This window comes from Capsella rubella, unplaced genomic scaffold (genome assembly GCF_000375325.1).
Source record: "Capsella rubella cultivar Monte Gargano unplaced genomic scaffold, Caprub1_0 scaffold_3, whole genome shotgun sequence".
NCBI lineage: Eukaryota > Viridiplantae > Streptophyta > Magnoliopsida > Brassicales > Brassicaceae > Capsella > Capsella rubella.
In genome coordinates, this window is record NW_006238921.1 from 3,137,681 (window position 1) to 3,162,325 (window position 24,645).

A 24,645-nucleotide genomic window follows, 5' to 3' on the forward strand; every position below is an offset into this window, starting at 1 on the left:
CACATTAATTACAACGAACCCAAAATAAAACACTATCAATCATCCCTAACGTGTTAATAACAACTATGGACGCAATTGGTGGATCATCAAAAAAAAAAAAAAAAAATTGTTAAAAAAGTGACTAAAGTTTGCAAATAAAAAGAGATTTTTTATTAAATTTTATTAATAAGTTTTGGTTTGTAAACAAATGGTGTGAGTGACTTGAGAGAATCTAAAATCTAAAGAACTTGTGGATGAGAATTCCAATATTATCGCTTTCTCTTTCTCACACACGATTAAGGGGCACACCCTGAAAGAACGCAAGAATCAGTCAGTTTCTTTTGGTTTTAAGAATATCTGTGAACGAACACTAAAACACTGAAACAATGATCGTAACGGTGAAACTTGTTCACCCTCTCCATCAATCTCTATCTTCCTCCATTCCTTTTACATCAAGTACACACATATGTTATCACTATCTCTCTCTGTTGCGTGTATATAATCACTTGTATGTTTTGAACCATGAATCAAGACACGGATTAAGCAAAACATTCTTTCGAAATTTGCAGGATCGAAAAGGCAATCCAAACCGTACCGGTGCTCGTTGCCTTCTCCCGGCGGCGAAAAGATTATCAGATCAGAGACTGCCGTTTCTCCGGCGCCGGTGAGCTACGAAGGGAGAAGGGCTTTACTTGGATGTCTCCTCACGGCGGCCGGTTAGTTTCTTTCCCTTTAGTTCTCGGCATTCTCACTTAAGCTAGATAGCTTTCAATCAGTACTACTGTTTCAAAATCCTTAACAAGTTAGTTGCTGTCTGAATCAAGTAACAGGTTCTGGGATTTTGTTAACTGATTCAGCCGAGGCCGTAAGCACCAGCAGAAGAGCTGTAAGCAATAGTTGATATCTAAACATATGTACATTGCGTTCTTGACTCAGGAATCAATCTCTTACATACACTTCACTTCTCTGCAGCTACGTGCATCCAAGTTACCCGAAAGCGACTTCACGACTCTTCCCAATGGTCTCAAGTCCGTACATATTCACTGTTACTACATGATCCCATATCAACATTGAAATATCAAGTCTTTATAGCAATAACCACAAGTTTGGTTTCTGTTTATTTTACTGCAGGTACTATGATATAAAGGTTGGCAATGGAGCAGAGGCTGTGAAGGGATCTCGGGTCGCAGTACGGTTGTGAATACGTTTCCTGGTTAAATTGGACATGTAAATGCTACAGCTTTAACAACCTTTGATGCTTAACCCAAATGTTGTGTTGCAGGTTCACTATGTTGCAAAATGGAAAGGGATAACGTTCATGACTAGTAGACAAGGACTTGGTGTTGGAGGTGGAACGGTTAGTATAAGGCAATCTCACAGAATCCATTACTGTACTTGAATATGCAAGGATCCTTTACTGATAACAAAGAGAGTTGTGCAGCCTTACGGGTTTGACGTTGGGCAATCAGAGAGAGGCAATGTTCTGAAAGGACTTGATCTTGGTGTTGAAGGAATGCGTGTAGGCGGTCAGGTTAGTTCTTGAAACCGAAACTTTCACTAAGGCAGGTCACTCAGTCTCTTGTTTCGATGACCCTCTTGAACTTTATATACAGAGATTGGTGATTGTTCCTCCTGAGCTGGCTTACGGGAAGAAAGGAGTGCAAGAGATTCCTCCAAATGCAACGATAGAGGTAACCCAGTTGAACCGATTCGACTTTTATTGGCTCCTAGAGTGGTGTTCATTTATATTACTTTTCTTTTGCAGCTTGACATTGAGCTGTTATCAATCAAGCAGAGTCCTTTCGGGTATGTGAAGATCAACAACTAAAACCCAGTAAATTTGATTGAAAGAACGTTCCCTGAAAGCTTTCTTTTTGGTTTTATTCTGCAGGACGCCAGTGAAGATCGTTGAAGGTTAAAAGGGCTAATGAAGCAAATATTGTACCCAAGACTGTGTACACTCCACCAAATGTCCATACATCAGTCAAACTATAAAATTGATCAAAGCTTTGGAGATTCAACTGTATGAGAAGAATCTGTTTAATTGATAATACTGGCTAGTCTGGTTTTGTAACCATATAAATGCGTCTCATCTTTCATCTCTCAATTCATACACTTTTGTGCTTCGCGAAAAATTGTACCAATGCAATCCCATAAGGTGGTAAAATACTTTACATATGGTTAACATTAAGATCCAGACTGGCCTCCATGCTTGTATCGTGGACTGCGAGATCTAGATAAGGTACAAAATGGATGTTACAAAGTTTGTACCTTTTTTAAATGAAAAATTCCTACCAAGCATGATTGGAGGGTTGATCTAATCTAATACATCAGTGATTGAAAGTTGAAGCCAAGGGATTAGCAGGTGTCTTTGCCTGACCGCCTCTTGCGTTAGCAGTCCCATGCCCGAACGAATTCCTTGCGTTTGCTGCTTCTGTTGCCATGACCGACTTCTTTATCTTCAAAACCCAAAACGGATATACAACAACAACAAGAAAAATCTTCAATACATGAGTTTCTCTTCTACTCAGACTCAGTACTATAATCTAGTACTGATTGCTCAGGTGTTTGAAATCAAGTGTGCTTACAATTAAAACTTACAGTGGCAAGTCGCTCTTTGTGAATATCTGTTGTCAGCTGCAAACATTATCCAGGGAAACAACCAAGTAAGTTAGGAACTATCTTGAAAATTGGACGAATTGACAAAAAAGAACAAAACAAATTCTGCTCCTTACTGGCTTTCGAAATGTCTTGAACTCATCACTGCTAAAACCAGGAGGCCTGATATTCCAGTTTCTTTCTACATTTAAGGTTAAGAAGTGCCAAAAAGAAATTAATCATAATAAAAGGAAAGATACATGAAAAGTAACGGGCAGACAATATCAATCAGAACGAACCAACATGGAGCAAGATGTCCTTAGCCTCTAGAGTATCTGACTTTCTATGCTTGGCTAAAGAACAGCCAAACGTTGTGATCTGGATAAAAGGAAACACAACGAGCAGGACTTAGAAAAATCTCATCAGAGGACAGAAATGTTGGAAACAATGTGGTGTGAGCTACTTACTGATTCTACAAAATCTTCAGCAATATCAGCAAGGATGTCTTCAACCTCAGGATCCAATTTCTCTGACGGATCAATCTGTGGATAGGCAATGCATTTTTAAATTCAGAGACATATATCATATCATGCAGAGCGCTTGAGTGCAAACACCATAAAAGTAGCTCTTAAACTATAGATATATGTTATTACTGAATCTGTTTAACGTCACCATGTCATGGTTTTTGGCTTTCAATACAAGGGAATTGGCAAATTACTCAAGACTTCTTCTATTTTATTTTTATCAAATATATTCTCCTTTCCCCGCAAGAGATCCATCCAAGTGAAGAAATTAATCATACATTAAGTAAAAATTAAGCGTCAGAGTGTGAATACTAATTTATTCCATGCTCGATATGGCAGCAAAATGGATTACCCAAAGTTGAGAATATAAAGATAGGTTAGTGGATACCTGCTGAAGTAGCTCATGGATACTTCGTTTCCCCAGGATACGATCATCAGATGCCTCAATCTCTGCAGAAACTGTTTTAGTTTGGTTTCCTGGTTGAGCCACAGGAGGCTGGCTTGGCATGACTGGAGAAGTAACTTTCTGATTTACAGACCCTTGGACCCGGTTTGGCTGATGTGGGTGAGGTAAAGACTGCTGCGGAGATCTCAACTGCTGAAGTTGCTCTTGAGGCTGATGTTGTTGTTGAGATTGTTGCTGCTGAGGCTGTGAAGTTGCTGCTGGCGTGGAAAGATGTTGCGGAGGAATATGAGGTCTTTGTTGCATGGAGGGAGAATTTACTGGTGGTCTATACGTAGGGGGTGGCAAAGGCGGCTTCCCTTGGGGAGTAGATGATAACCACGGTTGATTAATGCCTTGCAAGCTTTGTTGTGATGCACCAGTAGAGTGTACACTAGGAGAACCAATAGGTGAGGGTCTCATAAGGCTATGTCCTTGAAAGTTCTATCAAAAGCAAAATATAAAGAATTAATAGTTTGTTAACAAAGTTCATGAAGAGTTTTGACAAACGAACTCAAAATAATAATGAAGAAAGAGTTATGAAAAAAAAAAAAAGCAACGAAAGATTGATATTGATAAAGGTCCACAACTTACAAAACAAGGATATGCAAGGTTAGGCATAAATTAAGCTCTGATGTATCTCTATGACCAAGTAACATTCACCTAAAGCTCTATCCAGCCATCAGAACACTTGAAAATGGTGCAAATAGATTGTTACTACTTCAAAAGTTTTAAGCTAATGAGGTGAATATAAAGCAAAATTTTGTTGTTAACAGAGAATCACAAAGCTGGACTTGCTATTTTTCAAGGTACAGTGGAAAGGAGCGTAAAACTACATACTTGAGTAACAGGAGACTGGGTACTTGGGGAGGAAGCTGGCCTTAGAGACGATTGAGTTGGTCTCTGTTGGTGCTGAGCCATCCCAGTCGGCCTCATTTGTGAACTTGAGCCAAGTGTCCCCATCATCCCAATTCCCTGAGTTCCTTGCATCATCCTAGCCTGAACACACACACAAAAATTGGTATATTTCTTGTATCTTCTACTTAAGCTAATAAGAAACACAATTCTCTGAAAAATAGAGAAAAAAATCACCTGGGGAACACTTGTATTGGACGTAGCTTCTGACATTCCGACAGTTCCACGACCTAATCCACCGTATTGCTGCCCAAAAGAGCCGGGAAAAGCAGAAGGCGAATGCTGAGAAGGTGAAGGAGAAGGATTCGGAATTGGGGAAGCTGGAACGCCAATCGCCATGCCACCTCTTTGTTGCCCAGTAATAGGTAAAGACGAAGAAGAAGAGGCCGGAGCTGATGTGGAAGATAACAATGGCGACGAAGCGGAGGAGAAGTGAGTGTAAGAGGAGTGTTGTTGCCATGGTCTCGAGTACGCCGGCGGAGGAGGTCGCCCCAAAGGCTGGGAGATGTGCTGTTGCTGTTGCGTCGCTGGAGATGTCACTGGACGCGTGTATTGAGGATGATTAGGGTTTGTATTGAGCGACGGTGATGGTGGAGTAGGGGAAGAAGGAATTGAGGAAATGGAGGAGGCGCTCGGATTGGTTGGAGGAGGTTGTTGAATCTGTGTCAATGCGGACGGTTTCGAAGCTGAATCCAATGGCTGGGGCGGTGTTTCCGGTGGCTGAGACGCCGTTGTGCTTTGCCGTGGCTGATCCATGAAAAGGTTTGTGAATGTGGAGGGAATGTGATGTTGAGTTTATAGGAAATCAAATTGAACCGGAATTTACGGTATTCGCAACTAAACCGAAACCGTCGGGCTATATAAAATACCGGCTTTAATTGTTCTTTGCCTTCTTTATGGTAAAGGACAAATTTCAACTTGAACAATTTCAAAAGTGTATTTATATAGCTCAATTTTTATAAAGTATAAATTTTAAGCTGAACTATACTTTGTTTCAAATAAAACTACATGAACTATCAAAATTGTGCCAAAATCAACATTGACCGAGATTATATTGGTCAACTACGATGAATCATATGCCATATATACAGATTTTGTTGAGTTATGTGCCACATGTACATATTTTGCTGAATCACCTGCCATGCGTCAATTATTATTTTTTATTTATTTTTTTAAAAAAAAAAGTAAATTGTAAATGAATATGTTATTTTAACATTGTACAAAAAGAGAAATTTCAATTGATTTTAATATCTGGTGTATAACTGAAATAATGCAAATGAGATTTTTCGTTTTACCTTTTTAATATTTGGAAACACAAAACTAAGAACATATAAGATATTCAGCACTAACCGCAAGGCAAACGAATCAACTTCAAAAACTCATCAAGAATTTATAGATTGTTTCATTGTGCTTCAAGTTCTTGTATTTGCTATTTGCTTGTCTAAACAATAAAAGACTATTCAATATCTATTTAGGTTGATTTGTAGTTTATGAAAAAAACGATTATTTTTGTCCAAATGGGAGTCCTTTTAGGTAATAATTTACAAGGAATTTTGAATTAGTTGTTTTAAGTTAAGTTAATTTTTTTTCTAATTATGACACGTGGCAGGTGAATCAGCAAAATTTGTACATATGGCATTTGACTCAGCAAAATCTACTTACATGGCATCTAACTCATCATAGTTGACTAACATAATCTCGGTCAATGTTGATTTTTGCATAAATTTGATAGTTCATGTTGTTTATTTGAAAAAATATTTAGTTTAGGTTGAAATTCACACGTTGGCAAAGTTGAAGTATAAAAATACACTTTTGAAATTGTTTAGGTTGAAATTTGCCTTTCACCCGTTATACCGGCTTTATGTTATGTTATGTGAGAAACACTCTACCAGAAAGAGAGGTTCTCGAACGGTGAGTTTTAAACTTTTAATTTTAAACCACAAAGGCACAAAGAAGTTCAGACCTAAGGTTAACTATGAATGATGCTTTAAACTTTTAACTATGAATGATACTTTGGTAGTGCTTATTTCTAAGCTCACAAAGTTTTAATTTTAAACTTTTAACTATAAATGATGCTTTAGTGGTGCTTATTCCTAAGGCTATAAAACCAGAGAGGATCATGCAGTTCAGACCTATCAGTTTGTGTAATGTGTTATTTAAAACAATTACAAAGACTATGGTGGTTCGTCTTAAGGGGGTGATATCAAAACTAATTGTACCAGCACAATATATATAGGATGTGGCAATCCTTCTCTCTTGAGCTAGCTTTTGGGATTAGTTAGCCCACTTTACTAATATGGTATCAGAGCCTATGGTAAGACCCAACAAGCAAATTCCCACAAAAATGGATTTCCCACTTATGTGGCTCCATATAAGTGGCGCATGTCATGTTGGGTTCGGACAGTTTCCGTGTTGAACCGTTTCCCACCCACATCTCGAGAGGGGCTATTAGAGTTTCAAAGTCCCATATTGTTTGGGATTAAAATCTTTGGACAATATATATAGGATTGTGGGAGCTGATTCCACCTAAGGTATCTGAAACGTACTTCGGGACTAGTTCGCTTACCCGAGCCCGAACTGGAAATAGCTTTTTATAAATAGAAATAACAAACTAGAAATGATATCCTTTATTAATAGTGAAAATCTTTCGACCCCCTTACAAATGACCCCCTCACCACCTTATATACAGATTCAAGACAATTAATACTGAACGCGATCCTAGCTCCATAAATCCCGCGATCTTCATTATGGCTTTGTTGACCAATCAGTTCGCCCGTTACGATCTCGCCTTAACTGTTCTTTTCGTATCAGTTCGTGGACCGGCTGTAAACAGGCCGGACTTAACTGCATTACTTCCCTTTTTGGGCTTGGACCGTGAAAGGCCCAACTATTTATACGGTGCCAATTCTGGTGCCCACAGTTTGCCCCCCAAGTCTTCCGAAGTGGCGTCAGTTCGGAAGACTTTAATGCAGCCTCGATTTTGGAAACCGAGATCTTCGAATCGTCATGATTGATTTGCCTCGATTCGCGGTTGCCTTTTCGGCTTACCGCGTCTCCTCGATTATCGCGATGGCGCCCCAACGCTTGAGCTATAAAGGTCACAACCTTTTAGCTTCCCTAGGCCGTCATTGCTCTTTTGAGGACGAAGCGGCTATAAAAGGTACGACTCCCCCTTGCTTCTTTTCTCTTTTCGCTTTTCTTTCATATTTTTGCTCTTCTTCTTCGCTGCAACTTCTTTCTTCTTCGACCGATCCGCCGTTCTTGCCGATACTTCTCGTCAGCGACTCGTGCAGAATGTCTGCGCCGAAGCAATCAAGCCAGCCCATTGAGGACACTATCCCGGGACAATTTGTATCCCATCCACCGTCCATGATTAAGAAGGACGACCTAATCGGCCTTCGCTTCCTCTGCGGCCTCCCCTCCGAGACCAAAATCTTGGCTCCAACCGGCGAGCAATCGCCGGAGAACCCCCCTGAGGGATACAGCTGTGCCTACGAGATTATGTTCTCAAACTGCGGCCTCTACTTCCCGCTGCCGGAGCTCTTGATAAAGGCGATGTACGCCTTGGGTGTTGCACTCCCCCAGCTGTGCCCGAACTTCATCCGTACTGTCCTCAGCCTTCAGACTTTGGCGGAAGAGCACGGATATCTCCTAACCTTCCAGGATATCCTCCACTTATATACAATGACGGAGGACGAACTAGAGGGACCTTCTACCTTAGTCCGCTCGCTGGGCTCCGGGTTTTAGACGATCTACCCGAGAAGGATGAGGACTGGCGAAGTGGCTACTTCTTCTTTCCTTTCTACAGCTCCACCTTTGGCGAGCTGACGGACCTATTCGTCCAGAAGTGGTCCTCGAAAATTGGTAGAACCACAGAGGAGAACCGAGCTGTTTTGCTCTTCAGCTCGTTTATTTTTTATTTCCTTACACATTTTATCGGATTCTGACCCGGCTTTTTGTTCCTTTCTCTGTTTGCCTCCAGCCAACTTAGACCGAGGTTCCCTATCCCGCACCTTTGCTAATTGCTTCATAAGCTTCTGCGGCAGCCAAGTTACGTGGGATTCTTTCACCGCTCACCGAATTCGGGAGTCCGGAGCCCGCATCCGTACCAGTACCCTCATCACCAGCTCTCCTCAACCCGTACTCCCCCGGAACGTGAACTACCGTGAGCCCGAGTTCCTCCCTTTAAGGAGATGGCCGACCTCAACCGGGAGAACTACTTACGCTTCACGGAGAAAGTCGGAGAGGTAATTACTCTCAATTGACCCCTGAAATCGCAGAAATAACCTTATTAAAGTTTACCAATTCTTAGCTAAACTGCTGCCTCTCTTGCAGACCCTCATCGAGTTCAACAGCGCTGTTGCGAGCTACGAACACCAACTGCTTTCCAACCCTGATGCCAGCGATATCAAAGGACTGCAATCCCAGATATCCGACCTAGAAAAGCGGGTGAAGCGCCTTACTGCCGCCGAGGCAGCGAACCAGCTCGAGGTAGAGAAAGCCAAAAAGTCCAACGCTCGTCTGAAGCTGGTTGAATTCGAGCTGCGTATTGCTGAGGCCTCGCTGGAAGACTCTCGTGATAAGCAGCAGAAAGCCGGAGAGCTATACCTCCAGGCTGTTGAGGCGGAAGGTCTCGCGAAGAGAGAAGTTAAGGAACTACGGCTCAGGAACCACGCAATGGAGATCGGGTTCAATGCTGAGATAAAGAGAGCTTGCCGTGAAGAACGGAAGAAAACCCGACCTTGAGCTGGATTCGGCATCTGCCCCCCTCGTGATCGATGAGTCGGAGACTAATCCTGCCAATGTCGCGACTCAGGACGTCGAGCGTGTGTGGCCTGGCGCAACTGAAGGGATGCCCGCTTTGCTGGCTATCGAGGGCGCGGAGCCAAACGCTGCTGAGGCGACCGGGGTTGCTGATCCTTCCCCGAGCTCGGAAGCTGGTAATTTGAATTGAGGGGTTGTTTTGGTCTTTGACCCCCCTTTTGTTGCCTTTTTCCTATTTTTATTTTAAGACTTGACTACTTTTTATCGGGGTGTTTTTGACCTCGGTGGTCTCACCCCTTGTTTGCTTTTGCTATACTTAGGGTGTTTTTGACCTCGGCGGTCTCACCCACGCATGAAACTTGAAATCGTTATTTCGAATAATACTCTTTTTAGTTCTAAGCTCGCATCTTTCGCGAATTTGCAAGGAGCAACTTTTTATTTTATTACGAGTAGGAGCTGGACCTATTTGTTAAATAGGCTGCCTACGTACCCACAAAATGCGGGATGAAGCCAATCGTAGTTCAATTACATGGAATTTTTAGGAAAAATACAACTTTAAATGCATTGCGTTCCACGACCTAGGGACTCGTTTCCCCCTTAGGTCCTCTAACCGATATACTCCATTTCGCACTTCGGACGTTATTTTGTAAGGACCTTCCCAGTTAACGCCTAACTTTCCGGCGTTCAGCTCCTTAGTGTTCTCGTAAACCTTTCGGAGCACCATGTCACCGACCTTGAGTTCGCGATGCTTGACTTTAGAATTGTAATACAGGGCTATTGCATCCTGATAATGCTGCAAGCGGATCATAGCTCGGTCCCGTCTTTCGTTAATAACGTCTAGAGAATCCCTTAGAAATAAGTCGTTCTCTGCGCTCATTCCCGGGTTTAACATAACCCGAACTCCGGGCGCCTCGAGTTCGGTGGGGACAACTGCCTCCACTCCGTATACAAGTGAATATGGTGACTCCTTAGTTGACCGCCGAGGGGTTGTTCTGATCGCCCATAACACCCCTTGTAGTTATGATCGCCCACCGGCCTTTATACGCATCTAGGCGTTTTCTAAGATTTGATAGGATTACTTTATTCATTGCCTCTGCCTGCCCGTTTCCCTGTGGATATCGCGGAGTTGACTTGCTGAGTCTTATTTTTAATTCCGCGCAAAATGCCTCGAACTGCCAGGATATGAACTACGACCCGTTGTCAGTCACGATCTCATAAGGGACTCCGTGTCGACAAACAATTTCTTTTCATACGAACTGTTTGACTTGCCCCCAACCAATAGTTGAGTACGCTACTGCTTCCACCCACTTGGAGAAGTAATTGGTAAGAACCAACAAGAACTTTACTCCCCTTGTCGAAGTATGGAGTGGTTTAACGATATCCATAGACCACCTCATAAACGGATATGGGGAAAAAATAGAGGATAGCAGTTTGGAAGGCTGATGAATTGTAGGAGCATACCTTTGGCATTTGTCACATTTCCTAACATACGGGTCGCTGTCCGCTAGCATTGTTGGCCAAAAGTATCCTTGCCGCTTTATTTTGAAGGCCAACGTTCTTGCCCCGGAATGATTACCATTGGGCCCGTCGTGAACTGTGGTTAATAGAATACCGGGATCCTCGCCAGCCACACACGTGAGGTAAGGGCCCCCGATACTCCTCCGAAGCAAGCCATCGTTATGTAAGCAGAACCTTGCACTGACAATTTTAACTTTCTGCGCCTGCCATTTGTTTCCAGGCAGCTCCCCCCTCCGTAAATAATCCAAGATGGGAGTTCGCCAATCTTCATTTGCGACCTAGGGTGAGGAACTTCCGCCCGTGTCTTCTATTGCTTCGAACTTGTCCGCATCTTCCGGGACTACCTGGACACTTGCTTCGGACCCGCCCTCTTGTTGAGGAGCTGTGATCCTCGTACTGGCCTCCGTACCACTTTCATCATTTTCTCGATTGTCCGGGGCTGAACCCTCCGGGCTCCGGGCACGAGCCCTTTTAGTTCGCTTAACCACCGGGAGTTCGGGAGGAAACTCCCCCCGGTCCAAGCGGCGTTGCATTGACCTCGTGACTACGTTCACTCCGGACTCCCCCAGCTGAATACTAGGGTACTCGAGTATTTCAACCGGGATGACTCTAGTAGTTGTTGGATCAGACGTGGAGGCTAAAGATGCCAACGAGTCCGCGACTGAGATTTCGGCCCTGGGAATCTTATTGAGCTCGAAGTGACGAAACTTGGAGACTATCTCCCGAGCTAGATTCAGGTAGGCTCCCATACGTTCGTCTTTAGCCTCATAGTCTTCGGACATTTGACTTACTACCAACTGAGAATCGCAGAACGCATGCAAACGCTGTACGCCGATACCTACGGCCAAGCGGAGCCCGGCCAGCAACGAGTCGTACTCGGCTTCGTTATTAGAGGCGACGAAAGCAAGCCGGAACGACTGCTCAAACACTTCATTAATGCGTGATCGCAACCGAACTACTATCCCACTGCCATGTTTAGACGAGGCTCCATCGACGTGCAATATCCATGGTACGTTCGCCTCCGTTTCCCTCTGAGCATCCGCCAATGGGAGCTCTATCAGGAAGTCGACGAGCACCTGGGATTTTGTCGTTGTCCGAGCTCGAAACTCTAGATCATATTCACTTAACTCGATTGCCCACTTGGCCATTCGACCGGACTGACTTGGGCTATGAAGTATAGTCTGCAGCGGCTGAGACGTAAGAACCACCACTGTGTGGGATTGGAAATAGGGCCTAAGCTTCCTAGCCGACGTTATCACAGCGAGCGCCAACTTCTCCATCATCGGATAACGGGCTTCAGCTCCTATGAATGTTTTGCTAACGTAGAAAACAGGCCTTTGTTCCCCCCTTTCTTCTCGAACTAACACGCCATTAACCGCGTAATCTGACACCCCCAGCTCCGGTTTGGCTAAAACAGGAGAATTTGCCAGGTATTGTTTGAGTAACCCGAAAGCGAGCTCGCACTACTCATTCCAAACAAAATCCTTGCTTCCCTTTTTCAAGAGCGTGAAAAAGGGTAAGCATTTGTCTGTTGACCGTGAGATAAACCTGTTTAGAGCTGCGATCCGACCATTCAAGTGCTGCACTTCTCTTACACTTTTTGACGAACTCATGGATAAAAAGGCCTTTATTTTCCTCGGATTAGCTTCGATCCCTCTTTCCGTCATTATGTATCCCAAGAATTCTCCAGATGGTACCGCAATGGTGCATTTCGACGGGTTTAACTTCATCCCGAACTTGTTGAGGATTGCAAAACAGTCCCGGAGATGTCCGACGTGAGAACCAGAGTCCATGGATTTTACCAGCATATCATCGATATAGACTTCCATCGTCTTCCCTAATAGGTCGGAGAATATTCTATTCACCAGACGCTGATAAGTTGCTCCCGCGTTCTTCAGCCCGAAAGGCATCACTTTGTAGCAATACGTCCCCCGATCTGTTATGAACGCTGTCTTTTCCTGATCGTCCGGATTCATTAGTATCTGATTATACCCAGAGAATGCGTCCATGAAAGTTAACAGCTCGTGGCCTGAGGTTGACTCCACCAACCTATCAATGTGAGGGAGAGGAAAACTATCCTTCGGGCATGCCTTGTTGAGGTCGGTGAAATCCACACATACCCTGGACTTCCCGTTCTTTTTCTTGACGACCACCGTATTTGCTAACCATTCAGGGTACTTCACTTCACGGACGAGGCCGGCCTTGAGAAGGTGATCCACCTCAGCGTTAACGATGTCAGCTCTCTCCTTTCCCAGCTTCCTTCGTTTTTGCTTAACAGACCTATGGGACGTGTCCACGTTTAGTTCGTGAGAGATGACGTCGATGCTTATGCCAGTCATCTCGCTTACATCCCAGGCGACCGTCGCTTTATTCTAATTCAAAAAAGGGACCAGTTCACGTCGGACTTCGGTCGTTAAACCAAGACCGATCTTGATCCCTTGATCCGGGAATTTCTCATTCAAGTAGATTTCTTCATAGAGGTCACCTTTCAGCTTCTTTCTGACCGGATTTTTTGTGACCTCAAGCTGTGGTTGCTATTGCACCAGCAATTTATGCCCTGCAAGATAACAACTCCTGACGGTTCGCTGGCTTCCCAGGATCTCCCGGACTTCCTCTGGTGGTCTTTAATAGCTCGGATTGAGTTTCTAAATATCTGGGAGCCTCCCATTATGACATCGATTCTCTTCTTAGGCTCCTGTGGTACTTCCTGGATCAAGGGGGTTTTAGATTTTTTAGCCGGGGGAGTTTCGTCTTCGTCCTCCGCACTCAATTCAGGGGAGACTTCAGTTATTTACTAGACCTAATTTTGCGCTTGATCCAGCTCTTCTATCGTTATCTCTGGCATTCCCCCATTAACGAATCGCTCCGCAAGTAGGTGCATGATTTTCTTAAAATTCCTGGTCGCGTGCCCCCCGACCTTATGCAGCTCGTAGTATGAATCTTCCTCCTTCGGGCTGGGGCTACCACGAACCCACTTATTATTAGGGAAGGCTCCGTTTTTAGGGCGGGAAGTGCCAATTGACTTCCAGCCGCCCTTCTGTTCATTGTCAACTGCGAATGTCGCCGCTCCAGGTCGCTGTCCTTTTCTTTGACTCGGGTCGAAGCTCGCTTTTGGCGCAACCTTATATTTTTTCGCTAAGGCTGCTTTCTCTACCTCCGCAACGATCCAGTTCGAAGCTCGGTGTAGGGCGTCCTGAATGTTGGAAGGCCTGTTGACCGTCAGCTCCTCTCTGAATCGGGATTCGTGCCAGAGCCCGTTCTTAAGGGCGGACAAAGCAGCGGAATCGGAGAGCCCCAAAATCTGCACCATTATTTCTTTGAATTTATTGACATACGAACGGAGTGAATCGCTGGGACCTTGGCTAAGATTCCATAGCTGAGCATCAGTAATTCCTACTCCGATGAAACTGGAGTACTGCTTGATGAAAGTGGTTGAGAACTGGGTGAAACCATTCACCGACCCCTCACTTAGTGAAGCGAACCAACGGAGAGCTGGTCCTTGGAGTGTTTCTGCGAACAATTTGCAGTACCCTGTGTCTTCCTCATGTGGCTCTAAGTCCACCCGGCTTGCTGTGAGCAGGAACGTCTGAAGGTGGACCTTGGGGTCTCCCCTCCCTTCATAACTCTGGAATTTGACTTTCCGAGTATCCTTGAGTCTGGCCATCGAGATCCGGGGTGAGAACGGGGTCTTCTTTGACTTCTCGATCACCCGATCTACGTCATGTGCCGCGCTCGTAGTATTATGTACTTTGGACTGCATAGCCCGAATCTCGTTCTGAAGGAGGGTTATTTCGGGGTTCACCGTGGTGACTACCCCCCGACAAAGTGGAGTTCGGATACCGCTGGGTGCTGAATCCCCGCCCCCCTGCTGCAGCGCTTCCTGGACCGGAGTGGAGGGATCACCCCACTCTCCCCCCCAGAGACTGGCAAACTTGCCCCCGACACCGGAGTGGCGTGGCGGCAGAGCTGGGAGGCGTCTGCGGCTGACCACCGACGAACTCCAGCCTACGGGTTAGCGGGGCCGCGGCTAGCGCGTCGACTTGGTCGGCATAGGCGTTGTGAGCGCTAGACAGCTCGGTGACGGTAGCTGACAAGGTCGCCAACTGGGCCGTGCATCGGTCGTCAAGGTTACCAACTTTCTCGGTGAGCGACGAGGTGGCCACCTGCTGCTGCTCAGTTTTACCAGCAACCTCCTGCAACAAAGCGTGAATAGACTCGAGATTTACCTGATTTCCTTCAGCTGCCATAGTGCTTAGTGTCGAATTCTTGAGGAAAAGATTTGGAGGCTGCCCCTCCTTCTAGCGCCAAAATGTGGGAGCTGATTCCACCTAAGGTATCTGAAACGTACTTCGGGACTAGTTCGCTTACCCGAGCCCGAACTGGAAATAGCTTTTTATAAATAGAAATAACAAACTAGAAATGATATCCTTTATTAATAGTGAAAATCTTTCGACCCCCTTACAAATGACCCCCTCACCACCTTATATACAGATTCAAGACAATTAATATTGAACGCGATCCTAGCTCCATAAATCCCGCGATTTTCATTATGGCTTTGTTGACCAATCAGTTCGCCCGTTACGATCTCGCCTTAACTGTTCTTTTCGTATCAGTTCGTGGACCGGCTGTAAACAGGCCGGACTTAACTGCATTACTTCCCTTTTTGGGCTTGGACCGTGAAAGGCCCAACTATTTATACGGTGCCAATTATGGTGCCTATAAGGATGTGGCAATCTTTCTCCCTTGAGCTAGCTTTTGGGATTAGTTAGGCCACATTACCAATAGTTCTAGAAAAACCGAGTAGCGAGACAGTGTTCCTAGAGATGGCTCACGTACTAGCCTATTACGTAGCGGAACTGGTGGTTGAGTCGGAAGTGAGAGGAGTTCGCTTCGTAGTTCAAACCTGTGCTAAAGATGATTCATGGAACAAGTTGGATGATCTTCCAACGCTTCTAGTTGTACTGGAAAGTCTCTAAGATTTGTTCTAGATTGCTTGAATCTAAAATAGTAAAATAGATGAAACGATAAATATTGAAAATAGAATCATTTAGAAACTGAAAAAACAATACAAAAACCCTGGCCTGAAACATATTGTAATATCGAAGTGCATCATGATAAAACTTAAAAAGTGAATGAATATCAAATGTTAACCTATTTTTGTTGATATTTCTTGTTTGGGCAGCTGTTGTTCGATGAATAATATATATGTTATTCTCTCTCTCTTCTTTCTGGTCAACACAAATGTCTCAGAAACTATTTTGTCCCTTTGTTTCTGTTTTCTTCCAAATATTTTATTTTGGACGTACTCCAGTAATGGTCTCTTTGAAAATTTAGCTAATTAAGACATTCTAGAATATGGCCAAATAAAAAAATAACCTACCAGAATTATAAATGTTACAAAATCAGTATTTAGGAACGTGCTCCACTAATTTAAGCAATATATATAAAGTAATGAAACTCAATAAATTTTTTAACCAAGCAAAAATAAGTCCTTAAAAAAAACAAACCAGAAACACACCAAAGTTAAAAAAAATAAAATAAAATAACGTCCATCCGCTACCTCTCCGACTCGCCTCTCCGTCATCGCCTCTTATGGCTTCCTCCAACAACACCCCATTACTAGTATAATTTGGGATTGTCCTGTACCTCTGCATTTTGATTATGTCCCGTCCTCGTATCAGTTGGATCTAGATTATGTCTTGTCCTCTTTATTACCATCTCATGTTTTAAATAATGTCCCCAAGTACTACCATCTTGCATTTAGAGAGTATAGACTATGTCCTTCTTATGCTTCTTCGTTCTTGGTTCTTGGTAGTTACAAATGTCCCCTCCCGCCATTATCTCACTTTCCATTTTAAAAATAGATCCAACCAAACCCAAACAATAACAATATTTGCACAAAACTGGATTTTACAGGACAATAAGAGACATAAAACTCGAAAAACAATAATATTTCAGATGAATTAAGATATCGTATAAGAAAGGGAGCAGATTTCGTTGGAATTCATTAGAGCCAAGGTGTCAACTTATTCACTCACCCTTTCTCTGATAGCCAGCCTCTCGAAGCTGCAGATCGACGAGCATTTCGTATATACAAATAGGATCAACAACAAAGCTTTGTATCAGCAATAACTGGAAGTAAACATATTTGCTTTTAATCTTTTGTGAACTAGTTACCATAAATAATTCTTACTTTGTCCCCTGTTTCTTCTTTTGCTTGTCTGATGTATATAGTCCTTCAAAACTTGATACGGAGAAACGAACACTAGTTGTACAGTTCAGAAAATGTTCCTAGCAGGGGTGTATCGATACAGTTACTTTCGGGTTTTAAGCTCAAACCGAGCCGAGCCGAGCCGAAACATAATTAATTTCGGGAGAATTTCGAAATCTTAAATAACCGAACTAATTGGCTCCGTTCGGTTAAACCGAAGTCCCAGGCCACTCTATTGAGTTGTTGCAATAAGTTTGTTTGTAATGAAACGCCTCAAACTAGACTAAGTATCCACAGTCTAAAATGTCCATACGGTCATCGCACTCACATGAGACAGACAACAACGCTTGATAAACGAAAAGAAGATGAATCCACTTGATTTGGAACAATCCTTACGTCTACAAAGAGTTCTCCAAGCAAGGGTTGACACTTAAACAGAGTTCTTCTCTGAAAATAAATAACGTAGATGAAACTTTTTACTATATAGGCTTTTATTTTGATACAAGATAAAATGATCCGGTGCCAATATTGAGGATATCAAGTCCGGTCAAAGTGAGTTGACTCTAAGGATTGGATCATAATCATCATGACATGAGAGATTCAAATGTCTTTCCGTTCACCGACTCTTATGACTTTTCCTACCATACACACTTAAGGCGCCATACGTGGCTTTTATTTCATTTTCAAGATATTACCAATGTCTTTGTCGATCTAAGCCAAGAATATTTTACCATTGGCCAATATTACCAATGTCGTGTGTACAATTAATATCTAACTTCAACGAAACAATGATGTCCATGACAATTAACAAATTAAAAGTTTTCCAAGTTCTCTTTAATTTGATTACTTCACGATATCGTGTATCAAAACTTATATACTAGTGGGCAAAAAAGATAAAAAAGAATATGGTCAAGCGTTACATTTGCTTTTGAAAGTCATGCATGCTATAGCAAAAATTTATAGTCCTCACACACTAATTTTCTTATTTTATACTCTTTTAATTCAATGGTTAATACAACATAAGATGAGTTTGGTACTTTTTTGGTAGGGCATGCAAATAAAATAATGAAGGGAGGAATCAAGAACGGGGAGACTGAACTCTGAAGTCTTACGGAACGGTGTTAACAAACATTTAATGATTCCGTACAGACCAGACCACGAGGTAGTTGACATGTACTGTATGCGAAAATAATCTACTCTAGATAATGACAATTTCTTCACTTCTTTTTTGTGTCGGTACGTCTCAAATATCTATGTATACAACTAAGCTAACTACAAGTATTTATCGTTGACCACTGTAATATATATACAACAAACCCAACATCAACATGTACATGTGATTCTTCAAGATGTCTCAAGTTTAGTGCAAAACCTAAATAATCAAAGTCCTTTTTGGTTTTGGTAACTTTACTTGTGCAATACACATGTTTACCATTTGATGAATTAGTATATTTCGTCTAAACAAAGAAAACAGAGAAATCAATTATATACATTGAAAAAGGAAAGAGGTGTGAAGTTACACTTTTTGGGCTGCAGAAGCGTGTTCTATAAGAGGCCCCACGATTCTGAGGGAGAGCAAAGATAGAGAACAGCTGAAACACACATATGAGGAACTGCATTAAATGTTGTGATCAAGAAATCTCTCGGAAACATCCTAACCATGAGTGTCGACATCAGCGTCAAAGTATAAAAACTCCAGACTCTCTATAACCAAACACAATGCAGTAACTCCAACCAGAGCTTTACTAATCTACTGTTGACGTTTTGAGAATGTGCAAAAACTTCAAGATTGTCGTGAGAAAGCTACAAACTTGCTGCTTGTTCACTAGATTCTCCAAAAGGGTAGGGCATTGTGGTGAGTTCGAGGAAGAGGGTAATGCGGGTGATGCTGTGTGGATGATCCCAAGTGATGTGAAGGAAGGGCATGTCGCGGTGATTGCTGTTAAAGGAGAGAGAGCTAAGAGGTTTATTTTGGAGCTTGAAGAGTTGAACAAACCTGAGTTTTTGAGGCTGCTAGAGCAGGCAAGGGAGGAGTTCGGGTTCCAACTCAGAGGTCCTCTGACCATTCCCTGCCAGCCGGAAGAAGTACAGAAGATTCTACAGGGATGTAGAGAGTCTTGATTTTAGATTGTAGAGAAACATTGTTAGTTGAAAATTCTTTTCTTACTCAGTTTTTTTTTACCTCTTAAACACTTATTTGGATGAGGGGTTTTCGTAAGCAGCTTGATATTACACACCTTTATTCCAGCTTCAATGGAGCCATTTTCTCCCTAGATTAAGCAATTTTTCTATTGAAGGCAGACATTTGGGTACAAAACTAAACCAGCATTAACCATGACCGATCTATACATTAGTCACTATTTCAGTTATTAGCAAGCATTGCAGACCACACACAGCACTGGTTCCCAAGTACAAGAACACAAAAACCGTAAGGTGGTAATGGTGATCATATCAGATAGATTTTGGTCCTGAGCTTAAAAGAGTGAGTTTCAAATTTTCGATAATGCCATAAGAGATTTGAACAGAGGAGTTTAAACAGTAAAGAGTTGAGTGATTGATCATTACAAAAAGAACTTAAAATCGAAAAGTACTAGAAAGAACAGAACAAAGAAGAGATAGAGCCAAGATTCCACAGAAGTTCCACAAGTATTTGGCATCTCTTCTGATTCACAAGCTGGGGAGCAACACAGAGACTTCTATGGGAAGTAGACAGGCCAGTTGTAATAATACGAGTCCCTGACTTCTTTCGGTATCTTATTCCACTGAGTAACAAAAGAGAAGAACCAAATAAACTTGTGAGCAATGTTACCATTGGTTATATATAACGGAAAAAAAGATCCAGTTCTTAGGCTAAAGTCTGAACCTTGAATTCGTAAGGCTGATTCTTTGCCCTTGCCTTTTTCCAGTGGTACTGCTCAAACAGCATCCACTTGTCATGATAACTGCCATATTTGAGAATACGAGAGAATCGTTACAAACATGCTTATTAAAAATCTACAAGACCTTAAAACACAGTTGATCATACATTACTAACTCTCGTGAATCCAAACATAGCATCAAACAAGTACGGAAATGAACAAGGGGAGGCTATGAAGTATGAAGTTACAGTCTTCAACTCTCCATAGGACCAAACACTCCCTCAACTATAAGATGATATGGAACCAACCTGAGGTTTTTACTTTTTAGCTATGCCTATGATAACAACTTCATCCACTTCGCCAAAAAGACATCCAAGTAATCTATCTAATGTAGCGGAAACTAATAAAACATTAAAGAATCAAAGGCTATACCGAAACTAATTCTCGCTAAAGCAAAGCCATAAAAGAACCAAACACATGAACTAGCTAGGAACCAATTCCGAAAGGATTTTTAATCAAATTTTGATATATGATACATTCGTTTTTAATCAAATTTTGAATCGAAAGGATATTTTTTTTTTTTTTTTTTGAATAATCAAGAAAAAAATAAAAAAGTATATATATGAACAAATATAGTAGAAATATTTTCTCCATCCAAAACTGTAGTTGATATACGTACATATATATGGAATCTGACTGAGCTATAGCTATAGCTATATATATATATATATAGTGTGTGTAAATGGTTTCCAAAGTATGAATTAACGTAGGATTTATTTTAAGTAAGAGGTTTGTAATGATATTTTTCTGATTAAATTTATATTCTTAGAAAAAAAAAAATTATGACACCATTAATCAATTTTTCTAGCTCCGCCACTGCGTGTTGTTATCCACATACACATTGATCTTGTTAAATGCTATTTCTAGTAGAAGTAAAATCAATTTAGCAGGGTTTAGAAACGAAGTTGCAAGTTATAGACTCAGTGCATATGATACATGATACATAACCTAGGTAAGTCCGTTGAAGTAAATTTAAGCACAATAAGTACTTCAGGTCCTCTTAAATTAATTAGAGTTTGATTTTTCCTATAGGCCAACTTAATTAATTTACTGAATATACCTACCATTTGGTCATCGGGATATAATAGAAACCGTACGTCACAATAAAAAGCACTCATTATAAAAAAAAACTGAAAACTTTTTAATAACTTGAGCTAGGGTAGCCGAAAAGTCAACATATAAGAAAGACACTATATGTGGATTTATATATGAATTTTGATGTATATCGATATACTTATAGATAATCTCACTAATGGAAATAAAAACTTGAGGGTACACTGTATAAAGTTATATCACACATATAAGAAAGAATTGTAGATCGATAAGTGATGTAAATGGTGGACTAAACTAATTAAGTCAGGGAACTAGAAATATGGGGGATATACACACGTGGGAAGAGAGGTTATAATTGTAATTTCAAAATATTTTCTATTCCTATTTGGTTTTTGTTTTTGGAATTCCTTTCTCCATAAGGATAAATTAAGAGCGGTGTAGTTACTACACGCACGCACGTATATAAATATGCACATGCACACACAGAGGCAAATAAACCCTCGCAACCGCTCTCTCTCTCTCACGCTCGATTAGGCTTTCTTCTTTTGCTTTTCGTCGTCTACTCACAAATTAAATCTCTATCTATCTATCGTCCGTGGATTATTCATCATGGCTAACGCAAACGAACTCCGTATAATCATCGGAATTATAGGTACATATCTGCTTCCATTACATATATTTTTCTCTTTTACAAACTACATATATATATATATATATATATATATGCTGTGCTGCATGCTTCTAGCTCATGTTAGTTTTTGTTTTGTTTTTCTTGGTATGAATTACTGTATAAATTACTCAAAAAAAAAAAACAACAATAAGAAAACAAGCTTGTTACAATATATATGTTATGGAAGTTTAATCAATCGTTAATCCATTCATAAATACATGCACTAATTAATTTTTGTTGATCTCATGTAATGGCCGATCTCTTTTTAGGTATGAACATATAGATATTCGGATTGATTTTTCATAATTATACTAGGCTCGATCTAGTATAATAATTATACATATGTTTTTTTTTTAATAAAAAAACAAAATTATAATATTAATTATTACATAAGCATGTTCAATGGTGATTTCATTATTAATTATTAACACAATTTTGCTATAGCTACATTACTGACGATATTTCTGTGGCCTGATTCATGTTCATGCAGGGACTGTTATTTCCTCTTTGATCTCCCTCTCACAAATGTAATATCCTTTTTCATCTTTATCGTTTATGTTTTCCTGGAGGAGTTATAATAACATTTGCATTATATATATATATATATATATATATCCACAGGCCAACGTTTATACATATATGGAAGACGAAATCAGTGGAGGATTGTCAACCACAACGCCATTTAGCTATGTTGATGAAATGTAGCTTGTGGTTTTTGTATGGCCTCCCTCTCGTTCAGAACGATAATATTCTCGTCACCATCACCAATGGCATCGGTTTCTTAATCCAAGTTATCTACCTCGTTCTCTTTTTGATCTACTGTGGCGATGAATTACAGGTATATATAATTGTTTGATTTCCTTTTAATGCTTACCTCTAACTCTCGTCATATTGAGTTTTTATAAATATTGTTTCTTGATTTTGATTTTGATTTTGATTTTGTTTTTTTTGTTGTTGTTGTTGTTGTTGATGTGCAGAGCCAGACCATTTGGCATTGCCTTGGGTTTGAGTTTGTCTTTGTGTTTTTTTTCTACGGGGTTACTCTTGGGGTAATTGAAAGCCTACCTTCTAGACATACATTCATTGGTGTTGTCTGCAACGTTTTCACCATTGTTATGTATGCTACATTTGTCATGGTAAGCTAGCTACTTGGAAGACAATTAGTTTTAAACTATATATAAATTCGTTACGGGTTTTAATTAGTTTCATCATATGCGCATGAAAATTATAATAGAAAACAATGGTGGAGAAGCAAAGCTTTAAGTGCATGCCGGATTGGTTGTCCTCCGTTAGTTTCATCAACGCTACAATTTGGACGGCTTACTCTGTTGTCTACAAAATTGATATCTACCTCCTTGTAAGTTTTGTAGTTTTTGTTACCCGCGGTTAACTTAATTTACTGATATAATTTACACCCACCAAAATATATAATATTTGATTTCACGTTTTTGTGTGTTTTCTTTTACTCTAATATTCATTTTGTGTTTATGTGACAGATAAGCAATGGTCTTGAGGCATTGTTGTGTGCTTGGCTATTGATAGTCAATGCTTTACAACACACTACTACGGAGGTGAATTACGCAGGTGCTACAGTGTGAAGTTTCGTGGTTACATACATATATATATACACAATGGTTTTGTTTTTTAATCATTTGTTTTTTGCTTTCGCTTTTGGATATATACCATATAAATAAATAATCATTTAAATTTCTTTTTTCGGTTTATGTGTTTATGGATATAGTCACGGGTTTATTTGTTATCTTACATTAGATAAATTACACGACGCCTTAGACCATATCACCGCTAGAGAAACATATGAAAAATACTTAAAATTAAACTAATAATATAATGAAAATTAAACTAATCAAAGCAACTTATTAATAACTTCAACAAAATTACCCTTACACTAGAAAACCTTATAAAAAGTACTCAATCATTAATACAATAGTTTTATATCAAATTTTAATAAATATTTAAATAATCCAAAATAATAAACCAAGAATTTAAATTACTTATAATACATTATATATATATATATATATATTACATAATACAGAAATTATAAACATATTTTCTTGGTTTCGAGTTTGAGATTACCTTCCCGGGCCTTGATAGCTTCTTCTTCCATCGGATGCAAAACATCTTCTAGCAATGGAACTCCCATTTTGTAGTTCAAGGAGATGCCATAACCTTTGAGGATAAACACTTCCAATTCATATGTGCATTCCAGCAAAGCAACCTACAGATGATGATTGTGTTACATATAACTAGTATAATAGCATAAAATCCATAAGCCCAAAAAATATATCTAAAGATATATAGAAAGTTCCAAAGACATATATTAAGAAAAAAAAAAAAAAAAAGAAAAAAAAAAAAAGAGAATTGGCTACTTGTACCTCTGATGGCGTGAAGAGTTCACAACTTTGATTAGTTATATTAAGCAATGATGCTTCCTGAAATTTTAAGAGCAACTTTAGTATTGTAATTGGTTTGTGACGTGATGTAGAAACAAAAACAAAAAGTTTTCACACCATTACTTTAAAATACGCAACGATCCTCATGTGACCTGCTAAAAAAACAGGTCGAAGCCATCAAGAAAATCTCAAGAGTACGTTGCACAGCTAAGAAGAATGGGAAAGGGTCACGGTACGAGTCCTTCAAATCCATAAGCCTTAAAACTGCAATTGCACTTTCTTTTGGGTATTACATTAAATCTGTCTACCTGTGTGAAAACTGCAGGAGTGTGGCATTTTGATCAAATGCTTCTCCATGAGGGTTAAGGAAGAAGAGCTGCAGCTTTTGATGATGATTCTGATTTGGTGACAACAATCTTCCTTGTGCTATAAGGCACCGTTTCTCCTTTCTTTTCTTTGGTTTTGTGTAACCGAATGCTTTCCTTAATACCGAATAATGTAATGACTCCTAGTATGATAATAAATGCAAGTCCAGTGCTTTAATGCGACTCTTGCCATAGGCTTTACTACAGATTTGGATGTCATAACTGTTACTAAATCAAACATATTTGGATCCTGGAACTCATAATTTTTGGAGTG

At 40.7% G+C, this 24,645-nt stretch overlaps 5 protein-coding genes, 1 long non-coding RNA gene and 1 pseudogene across 9 annotated transcripts; 3 read left to right on the forward strand and 4 right to left on the reverse strand.

Moving 5' to 3' along the window:
- The first annotated feature begins 250 nt into the window (after positions 1-250).
- Positions 251-2,086, forward strand: LOC17893054 (peptidyl-prolyl cis-trans isomerase FKBP16-4, chloroplastic). The gene is made up of 10 exons (XM_006298407.2): positions 251-435; positions 549-695; positions 810-865; positions 952-1,007; positions 1,111-1,168; positions 1,262-1,336; positions 1,421-1,510; positions 1,593-1,670; positions 1,745-1,785; positions 1,871-2,086. Exons 1-10 carry the CDS (start codon positions 366-368, stop codon positions 1,896-1,898), a joined length of 699 nt encoding a protein of 232 aa, XP_006298469.1. The 5' UTR covers positions 251-365; the 3' UTR covers positions 1,899-2,086.
- Positions 2,063-5,230, reverse strand: LOC17893251 (transcription initiation factor TFIID subunit 12). 4 transcript variants are annotated; one of them, XM_006297318.2, is made up of 8 exons: positions 4,636-5,230; positions 4,384-4,542; positions 3,490-3,987; positions 3,045-3,119; positions 2,877-2,955; positions 2,715-2,779; positions 2,581-2,616; positions 2,063-2,438 (listed from the first exon to the last, which is right to left on the reverse strand). In XM_006297318.2, exons 1-8 carry the CDS (start codon positions 5,212-5,214, stop codon positions 2,310-2,312), a joined length of 1,620 nt encoding a protein of 539 aa, XP_006297380.1. In that variant the 5' UTR covers positions 5,215-5,230; the 3' UTR covers positions 2,063-2,309. The 4 variants fall into 4 exon arrangements, with proteins under 4 accessions (XP_006297380.1, XP_023642181.1, XP_023642182.1 ...); XM_023786413.1 differs by having other exon boundaries at positions 2,568-2,616; XM_023786414.1 differs by having other exon boundaries at positions 2,379-2,438; positions 2,881-2,955.
- Positions 5,231-9,760: 4,530 nt separating this feature from the next.
- Positions 9,761-13,079, reverse strand: LOC111831410 (annotated as a pseudogene).
- A 5,642-nt stretch (positions 13,080-18,721) lies between these two features.
- Positions 18,722-19,072, forward strand: LOC17891786 (auxin-induced protein X15). The gene has a single exon (XM_006300160.1). The coding sequence runs from the start codon at positions 18,722-18,724 to the stop codon at positions 19,070-19,072; it is 351 nt and encodes a 116-aa protein (XP_006300222.1).
- Positions 19,073-19,481: 409 nt separating this feature from the next.
- LOC111831707 lies at positions 19,482-19,898 on the reverse strand. The gene is made up of 2 exons (XR_002834819.1): positions 19,815-19,898; positions 19,482-19,713 (listed from the first exon to the last, which is right to left on the reverse strand). It is a non-coding gene; the product is annotated as an uncharacterized LOC111831707 (long non-coding RNA).
- Positions 19,899-22,280: 2,382 nt separating this feature from the next.
- LOC111831411 (bidirectional sugar transporter SWEET8-like) lies at positions 22,281-23,190 on the forward strand. Its single transcript, XM_023785481.1, has 4 exons — positions 22,281-22,430; positions 22,570-22,728; positions 22,827-22,949; positions 23,089-23,190. Exons 1-4 carry the CDS (start codon positions 22,281-22,283, stop codon positions 23,188-23,190), a joined length of 534 nt encoding a protein of 177 aa, XP_023641249.1.
- A 461-nt stretch (positions 23,191-23,651) lies between these two features.
- LOC111831412 lies at positions 23,652-24,596 on the reverse strand. The gene is made up of 4 exons (XM_023785482.1): positions 24,315-24,596; positions 24,130-24,158; positions 23,989-24,045; positions 23,652-23,831 (listed from the first exon to the last, which is right to left on the reverse strand). Exons 1-4 carry the CDS (start codon positions 24,361-24,363, stop codon positions 23,652-23,654), a joined length of 315 nt encoding a protein of 104 aa, XP_023641250.1. The 5' UTR covers positions 24,364-24,596.
- Between the last annotated feature and the right edge of the window lie 49 nt (positions 24,597-24,645).

Bases quoted from the DNA above. Each gene is read 5' to 3' on its own strand.
- LOC17893054 (XM_006298407.2), top strand. From the start codon at position 366: ATGATCGTAACGGTGAAACTTGTTCACCCTCTCCATCAATCTCTATCT. The intron at 1,337-1,420 runs GTTAGTATAAGG...AGAGTTGTGCAG, and splicing joins TTGGTGTTGGAGGTGGAACG to CCTTACGGGTTTGACGTTGG. The intron at 1,511-1,592 runs GTTAGTTCTTGA...CTTTATATACAG, and splicing joins GAATGCGTGTAGGCGGTCAG to AGATTGGTGATTGTTCCTCC.
- LOC17893251 (XM_006297318.2), bottom strand. From the start codon at position 5,214: ATGGATCAGCCACGGCAAAGCACAACGGCGTCTCAGCCACCGGAAACA. The intron at 4,543-4,635 runs GTGATTTTTTTC...GTGTGTGTTCAG, and splicing joins CCAATACAAGTGTTCCCCAG to GCTAGGATGATGCAAGGAAC. The intron at 3,120-3,489 runs GTATCCACTAAC...GCCTATCCACAG, and splicing joins TCCATGAGCTACTTCAGCAG to ATTGATCCGTCAGAGAAATT.
- LOC17891786 (XM_006300160.1), top strand. From the start codon at position 18,722: ATGTGCAAAAACTTCAAGATTGTCGTGAGAAAGCTACAAACTTGCTGC.
- LOC111831411 (XM_023785481.1), top strand. From the start codon at position 22,281: ATGTTGATGAAATGTAGCTTGTGGTTTTTGTATGGCCTCCCTCTCGTT. The intron at 22,729-22,826 runs GTAAGCTAGCTA...AAATTATAATAG, and splicing joins TGTATGCTACATTTGTCATG to AAAACAATGGTGGAGAAGCA. The intron at 22,950-23,088 runs GTAAGTTTTGTA...TTTATGTGACAG, and splicing joins AAATTGATATCTACCTCCTT to ATAAGCAATGGTCTTGAGGC.
- LOC111831412 (XM_023785482.1), bottom strand. From the start codon at position 24,363: ATGGAGAAGCATTTGATCAAAATGCCACACTCCTGCAGTTTTCACACA. The intron at 24,159-24,314 runs GTAGACAGATTT...TTTTTTTAGCAG, and splicing joins CTCCTGCAGTTTTCACACAG to GTCACATGAGGATCGTTGCG. The intron at 24,046-24,129 runs GTAATGGTGTGA...TTAAAATTTCAG, and splicing joins GGATCGTTGCGTATTTTAAA to GAAGCATCATTGCTTAATAT.